An 8627-nucleotide genomic window follows, 5' to 3' on the forward strand; every position below is an offset into this window, starting at 1 on the left:
GCAGCTGTTCACTTTGGTGCGGCAGGGAATGGACACGATTGTTGCATTAGGTGTGTGGGCGTCCAGCACACTGAAGCAGCGTTCGTTGACACATCTTCCCGCACCACTCTCAAACCGACAGTGCGTGCCGTTGTCCCGCCAGGCAGGTAAAAAGGCAGAGCCAACCTTCCCTCCGAGGACCCCCGTGACAGATGGTTAGCTCCGCCAGCCGACGAACCCCCCCGTGGGAATGATTAAGCAGACCGTCCCCTTGGTCACCCTGTCACAGTCCCTGGGAGCTCGATAGCTGCCCACACTGTCTCGCTGACCAATGTGGGCGGTCCGTCTTGGTTACTCGATCCAGTTCGCCAGAGACTCGCCCAAGTTTCAAGGCATCATCTCTCCCGCTGTCAGAGGCAGGGACGCCTCCGTACTTCGGGTAGAGGTCACCACCCTTCTGGCGAAACAGGTATTGAGTTCGTCCCTAAAACCAAGATGTTCAGTGGGTCACTAACGGCACTTCATCATTCCCAAGAAAGACGGCGGGTTGCGCCCCACCAGTCTGCGTACCCTGAACAAGCACCTTCACAAGCTGCCATTCAGATGTTCAAGCAGAGGCGCATCCTGACATCTATCAGGTGTCAGGATTGGTTCGTGGCAATCGACCTGTAGGATGCTTACTCTTATGTCTCGATCCTCTCGACACCGCCCCGTTCCACGGTTCGCGTTCGAGGGGCGGGCATATCAGGACAGAGTCCTCCCTTTCGGTCTGTCCCTGCGGGTACTAAACTATCTCGGAATCCGCCTTATCTCTGCTCCATACCCTCTTGGACCCTATGTGGGTCCAAGAGCCCGTGGGAGGTTCCGATCTTCCTCACCTGAGTAAGACGGCTCCCCTGTTGGCGCTCAAGAGGGTAGGGGATCTCGGAGCATTCTCTGTGTCCCCGGATCGCCTTAAATTCGGCCCTGGTAACTCACGTTTTCCTGAGACCCAGGCCCGGATACGTGCCCAAAGTTCCCACTACTCCCTTTCGGGACCAAGTGGTGAACTTGCAGGCGCTCCCCGTCGGGGAGGAAGACCCAGCCCCATCCGTGTTGTGTCCTGGACCGCACGCAGAGCTTCAGTAGCTCTGACCAGCTCCTTGTCTGTATTGGAGGACAGCAGAAGGGGAAGGCTGTCTCCAAGCAGAGGCTGGCGCACTGGGTCGTGGATGATGTTACGACGACATTCCAATCTCAGAATCTCCCATGCCCTTTGGCAGTGAGGGCTCACTCCACTCGGAGTCTAGCCACCTCCTAGGCATTGGCAGAAGCGCCTCTCTAGCAGACATCTGTAGAGCTGCGGGTTGGGCTACGCCCAAACACCTTCGCAAAGGTTAACAGCCTTCGCGTAAACCCGGTGTCAGCCCACGTCCTGCGTGGCGACATGTAGGACTGGCATCCGGGGGGGCGTAAGCCTGCGAAAGCACCTTCCCACCCTCCAAGAGGTTGGGTCAGTGTGCTATCTACCCTTTTCTTCTTACCCAAACACATGGCTAAGAAAATTGGTACCTCACCAACCTTCCTTCTTACCCAGACTCTGGTTAAGAACAGGCATTCCATCCATCACTAAGCAAGCACCTCCTGGGGGTTGGCTGGGCAGAGCAGCCTTCCCCCTTAGGCCGGGATACCTTATGACCTATCACACATAGTTCTAACCGGACCTGTGCTATCAGACGCAGTAACACCCCCACCGAGGGCTGTTCCGTCTGCCATACCCTCATGACAATGGTTCCCACACTTGGTAACCCATGAGCTTCCCCAGGTGGACCTCCACCTCGCGGTTAACTATCCAGTCCGCACGTTCCATGCGTTCTCCTCCAAGGACAAGACCATACATATATCCCCACCATATTCCTCCCCACGGGTAGGAGGTGGCCTCTGCAGCGCTTCTCTGATTAAGAATTGCGCTTTCCCGGTGTAAACCGAGCCGGACGGCCTCTCGCCTGTAGAGAGCTAATGCCCCGTCCGTGATAGGTTACCGGTCAGGGCTGTACCCATCTTTCTCCTAGAAAGCTCTGAGACCCCCCGACCACCACACTGGAAGGTTACAAGTTTCACGAAAGCTTCGAGCTGACACGCCCAGGCTTGTTACCGTCGCTTCGCTGAGATTGTGACGCGATGCAGCGTTTGTATGTAACCTCAGTTCCCTGATGGAGGGAACGAGACGTTGTGTCCCTCATGCCACAAACACGTATCGTATTCAGCTGCAGTCGTGAGAGGCTCTCAGGCTCTTCAGAACAAGGAGGTAAATGAATGCTGCACGCCGGCTTCCTTTTATACCGGATATCCGGGGGCGGAGCCCGGCATGCAAATTTCATTCGCCAAATTTCATTGGCCTTTTCTATAGTAGTCAGAGTTGATTGGTTCTCAAGGGCGAACCCCATCTGTCGTTCTCGACACAACGTCTCGTTCCCTCCATCAGGGAACTGAGGTTACATACGTAACCAAGACGTTTTCACAGCTAACCAATGACAGAGACCTGTCGTTTGCATAACAACATGCAACATGACTTGATTCTTCGAGAAGGCCCAGGCTCGAAAAATAAGCATAGTTTTCTATACAAAATAGGTGTAATTTTCAATTTCAACAACTTTTTAATGCATTTATAGCGAGAAATTAGTATTGTAGTTTTTAAACATGTGATTGGTTATTGCAGAGATGCTCTCTGTTTACAATTCAAACAGACTTCTGTCAGAATGCCTATCTGTTCCTCTGGGCTGCCTTCATGCACAGACGCAACCTCTGAAGTCATGGCGTTCGCCTGCTATTTGTAACAAAACGATGCCAGCATTTATATTGAACTTTTTTTTTTTCGTCGGGGAAATCCTGCACACAGGTGACTCTCAATCACTGACTGCTTGCACCAACCGGAGGGGGAGGGGCCAAGTGACTCGTTTAGCTCTTCACTGCACACAACCTGAGAGATTCCTGCACTTTCATTCTTTGGGGATGATTAAAAAATTGCGACTACCGCAGGAACAATATAACTGGAAAATTTAGTGGTTTTGACACTGTTTTTTTAACCTAAAAACCGGTAATCGGCCCATGCCTAATCAGAAATGCACGATGATCCGACGGGGATTTGTGTTGCTGGATTTAGGGCCAAGACTATGAGCAATGACGACCATATCCTGGAGCTTTTCCGTGATGTTGGGACAAAGCGTTAGCGTCCTGATGGTGAGCGATTTACTCGGTATGTCAGGAGCAGATACAAATAGCGAATCCAAACGTCTTGCATAGTCGTGCATTCTTAGATCCTCGTCAAATTCAACATCCTTAGCTGAGATTTTTTTCATTGCCTCTGCCATGATAGCGACAGACCCAGTCCTTAACACGTGCGAGAGTTAAACCATCTTGGCTCCACTACAAGTGTGCCAAATTTCATAATTTTCCTACGTTCATAGGAATGCCATAGACTCCCATTGGGGAAGAATAATAATACCAACAGAAGCAGCCCCTTCGGTCTGTGAAGTGTGATAACAAGACATTTTTGAACATGTTTTGACAATTGTTTATTTAGTCTTTTCTCTAAGTCTGTGGAGTTGCTGGTGGGTCCAGCATAAATAAACATAGGCCTATTTGTTTACAAAGTTACTGATGGCCACCTGTTTTTCAGCTGATTTTGAAAATGTATGTGCAACAGCAGGAAAGAGCAGACTGCCATATAGTGGATAAGGTGTGACATTGCAGGCTTCTAATTGACAGCTTTTGTGTCTTTTATAGACATACATTTGCATAAAATTTACATTTCTCTATTTGGCAGATGCCAAAATGCTTTAAGATCTACTGTTTTATTATCAGTATTCCATAAGAAGCTTTTTTGTTAGAAACAAATATACTGTATATTAAAGAATCCCAAAAGTTAAATTTTGTTAAAGATATGTGACCCTGGACAACCAAACCAGTCTTAAGTAGCACATGAACATTTTTACTAATCGCCAAAAATACAAGGTATGGGTAAAAATTACAGATTTTTCTTTTATGCAAAAAATCATTAGAATATTAAGTAAAGATCATGTTCCATGAAGATATTTTTTAAATTCCCTACTGTAAATGTATAAAAAAAATATTTTTGTGAGTTTACCTCTCTACAGTGCCTTAGATTAGCAACTTCAAAGGCGATTTTCTCAATATTTAACTTTTTTTGCACCCTCAGATTCCAGATTTGTAAACAGTTGTTCTTCCCCCAGATAGTGTCGTACCCTAACAAACAATATATCTATAGAAAGCTAATTTCGTCATCTTTGAGATGATGTACAAATCTCAATTTCGAAAAATTCACCCATAACACTGATTTGTTGTCCAGGGTCACATATGTCTTTTTGAGTGTTACATATACACTCTAGTTAGTTATTCAGTTTTGTTATTCTATCTAGATCTATTATAAATAGTTTTACACAATTCTAAAGAAAAAATAAGCATTTGACACTGCTTCATTTGACAATGTCTGGAAGGAGTTTATTATTTATTCCCCCAACAATTTGTTTGATCATACTTTGGATTTTAGATTTAATTTTATCACTGCAAAATAGAGGAAGAACAGGTGATCACAGGTTCCATTCCTATTTTAGTTTGCCCTCAGTCTATGACTTAAATTGATACTTCAGGCCTGAATCAAAGTTCAACATTTTTTAATGCATGATCAAGGCATCCTAAATTAAGGTGACTTTCTTCTTGAAGAATAATGCAGTCGGATTACAATACCACATATCCTTTAATTGCTAAGCGGTAGAATGGGAGTGAATGGGTGGCAATTGTTACAAAAGCTCCAAAAGATTGTCTGAAGACAATCGATGCGTTTGTTTTAGAGAAATATTCATATTGACAATCAATCTCACCATTCAGATAACTAACCCGCCTGGTTTACCATGACCAATCTCACAATCAGATTACTAACCCGGCTGGCTTCCTATAACCAATCTCGCCAATCATATTTTAGCCCGGGGAAAAACCCCTACAAATAGACAAGACGCCTTACTCACATTCTCTCTATATTTTCGCAGTATCCCTCCTCTGCCCCAACTGCTCACCATCAGACTATTTTACCATAGCATAACAGAGGAGAAAAACCTGAGTCCGCGCACACACCGGACCCGGGGCCCTCTCCCCGGACAAGGGGCTGGTGCTCCGAGTTCGGAGGAACCAATGAGCTCGGAGCCCTTTCCCCTGGACTCCACGCTAAATACGCATAATATCCGTCCTCCATCTTTAGTTATTTTTTTCAAGGCGAACTTGTGTAATGATGCAGGCGTGTTGGTTCCTGTGACGAACACAGCATTTTTCATTTTCAGCCAAAAGAAACACCGCATCCTGTGGGAGGTAGCTTTCGTCACCATCATTTAGGTGAAAAACAAACCTCTCGTTCGGCTGCAGTGGATGTTAGACATCAACGTTACTAACGTTGTAAATATGGATATTTCTCTTTAAAAAAATGCATCGATTCGCTTTAGAAGACCTTGTTAAGACCACACAACCGTGTCTAGCAGTTCTTTGATGGATGGATGCACTCTTTGGAGTTTGAAAAAATTGCCCCCCATTCACTCTCATTTTACCGTTGGAAGTAAAAGGATATGTGGTATTATAACTCCAACTGCATTATTCTTCGAGAAGAGTGTAACATTCACTTAGGACGCGTTGAGGAAATGTAATTTCCATTGCAGTCATAATGTATCAAAATCATTAAATAACATAAAATACTAACAGAAAATGCTTTGATATTTTGATACTTCACTTGACCACCACTTTCTTGGTTAAAGATGAATATAAAATCGGTCATGAACAAATAAACAGTTGTTAAAATTCTTAATAGTTCGTGAGAGCTTAACTTTTTGTTAATTTGTAAGTTCTCTGGATATCACAATCGTTTCACCTGTCCACATCCACATTCCTATAAAACAGAATTTTATGATATTCACTTTGTCAAAAATTTTTATAACTATGTAGATGTGAAACTGGAAGATACAGCAGTGGAAAACAAAAAGAAGAACACTCCAAAATTATTTTATATTTTCGGAATGTACTATTTATACATATGTGTTTATCTAAAATTATCTTTGGTTTTTATTCTGTGAAAATAGTGACAACATTCTTACCAAATTCCAAATGAAAATATATATAATTTTTTTTGCAAAAAACACAAACTGGTCCAAACGACAAACAGATGCAATGTTTGCAGATCTTGAATACTGCAAAGAAAAAAAATCATATTCATGTTTAACATTGGATCAGTTCACAAATGAATATATGATGAAATAAGCCCTTTTTCCCCCTTCTTGTCTTCTGCATTTTCCCAATCTTTCACATTGCTCTTATTTGATTTCATTCTTCAGGTTTGCAAACTAGACTGAAATTGTCACAATATCACTGATTAAAGACAAAAATAGAGTGCTCTCTTAATGTTTCCATGGCTGTATTTGAGTAGTGTTATACCCTGCATTAAGACAACCTACCGTACAGATGCTCTTCTTGATGATAGTGCTTTAAAAATGTAAATATTAATATATATTAATATTACATCAAAGGATATGATTATTTAAAGAGCCGCAATCCCAGAAAATGCACTTTTAAATGTTTATCTACCCTAAATTGTGTTGCCAGCGTGTGTGCAGAAACCCTGTTTTGCATACGGGAAAGGGAAGCAGAAGTTCATTAGCATTTAAAGAGACACACAAAAACGGCGAGTTTTCCATTGAAGCCACAAATGGTCATGTTCAACATCTTGTAATGACAGATATGTGGTGTATTTTGAGCTGAAACTTGAGACACATTCTGGGGATACCTCTGACTATTTTTACATTGCAGAAAACACCTGGGATTGTGGCCCTTTAATCAAATATATTTTTTATTATCTTTTTTCCTTCTTTTGCTTAATGTTTTAATTATATTAATGCACTACAGTTCTTACCTAGTTCATCATTCTCATGCATGTGCTTCCTGATGATGTATATTTTTATTACTAGAAAACAGATGGAGAAGAAAAATCCAATCCCTACTCCTATCACAGCATATTTGATTTCTGAGGCTCAGAGGGAAGAAAAAACATAAGGAGGGCTACAGTATCAGTTCTGCATAGATTTTCATATATGTCACAGGTTCCATATCTGTGTAGTATCCTACCTGGTTCATCACTGGTGGAGTTTTGGCCCTTTACATGTGTGAACAGCAAGCAATCTGTAAGATTTAAGTGTCCTTATTCAACATGGTCAATTTACTTTATTTTCAGTTTACTATAAAATGTTAACATTTTTATTGAGAGCATTATGTTTGTGTTTTTTACGTTATATTTTATTATATTACATTATAAAGAGGGAACAGAATGTCTATATGTTTGATGAGATGCTAAGTTGCTAAGCTTTGAGTGTGTTGACCTTCAAAGTACAATATGACCTACACTGTAAAACTTTGCTGTAGTGTTGCAGTAGGTTTGCCAGTAACTTACTGTAGACTTAATTACTTTCCTATCTGTACTGTTCTCAATTTGAGTTAAACTTTACTTAATTAAAATACTTTGACTTTTGAGATTCAAAAAGAGACTGGAATTAGCACAGCAACACTGCAATCAATGACAATCTTCTCAAGGATTTTTGTCTTGTTTCTTAGTAAAAATATTTGAAACTTCTTAAACTACAATACCTGAGATATTTAGTCTTGTTTTATAAAATAAAATTTAAGAAATAGGTAAGTTTAAGTTAAAACCAAATTGTAAATTAAATGTACAGTTACTGGCAAACCTGCTGCAAAACAACAGCAAAGTTGTTATTTTACTTTTATAAAGTAATATTAGTATATTTTACTGAATATAAAAAGATTTGTTCATGGGTGAACATATTAGTAGCATTGTCCTATCATAGCATTTACAAATCATAATTTTTAAAATACGTTAGCTTGAAATATGTGCAGTTTTTTTACATGTGTGGACCATTTTAAAGCATGTCTAATTTTCAGCTTCACAATTATATATTTAGGTAACCAAGCACGTGTGAGCATCCAGGAAACAGTTATAGTCAAGACCAGCACAGAGGAAGTGAGATTATATCTCTACATTCATTTTTCTCTACATTAAGACATCATGTAAAATATACACCTCGCTAATTCTAAAATGGCCCACGAACAGCAACATTGCAGTGAATGAAAATCATAAAAATCATAGAACTCTGAAATTCTATCACGCATTACTCCTTGATATTATTTATCTTCAGCGTTTCAAGGAAATGTTGCGTTTTATCAATTTCTTTACCATTTACCATTTATTAGGTAAAATTTCTTCTGTTATAAAAAACACTTTAGAAAGTTAGGGTTATAAAACATCTTGTAATAAAACAGACAGTCCTGTTCTTCTCTTTTCATAATATAATATAGTATAATATAATGTGTGCTATAGATGTCATGGATTTACAATAAATAAAAAAGGCAATAACTTATATTTTGAAATAAGAGAATTCAAGAGGATTTTAAGCTTTAGAAATGGAACAGTAAATGCTTACCAATGGTGAAGATTAAGATGGCCGAGCAGTACCTTGCATGGTCAAACATTTCTAAGTCTTTTCATGCATGTCTATCTTTAACAATTGTTCTTTCACATTAATGTGCTGGTGTGCTACTTCAGA

The 8627-nt window shown here is 40.9% G+C and overlaps 1 protein-coding gene across 1 annotated transcript; it reads right to left on the bottom strand.

Annotated features, from left to right (window-relative positions):
• Positions 1-5658: 5658 nt before the first annotated feature.
• LOC130439437 (transmembrane protein 273-like) lies at positions 5659-8627 on the bottom strand. The gene is made up of 5 exons (XM_056772057.1): positions 8505-8627; positions 7138-7191; positions 6926-7042; positions 6471-6498; positions 5659-5908 (listed from the first exon to the last, which is right to left on the bottom strand). The coding sequence occupies exons 1-5, from the start codon at positions 8551-8553 to the stop codon at positions 5887-5889; spliced, it is 270 nt and encodes an 89-aa protein (XP_056628035.1). The 5' UTR covers positions 8554-8627; the 3' UTR covers positions 5659-5886.

This window comes from Triplophysa dalaica, chromosome 17, assembly GCF_015846415.1.
Source record: "Triplophysa dalaica isolate WHDGS20190420 chromosome 17, ASM1584641v1, whole genome shotgun sequence".
NCBI classification, from domain to species: Eukaryota; Metazoa; Chordata; class Actinopteri; order Cypriniformes; family Nemacheilidae; genus Triplophysa; species Triplophysa dalaica.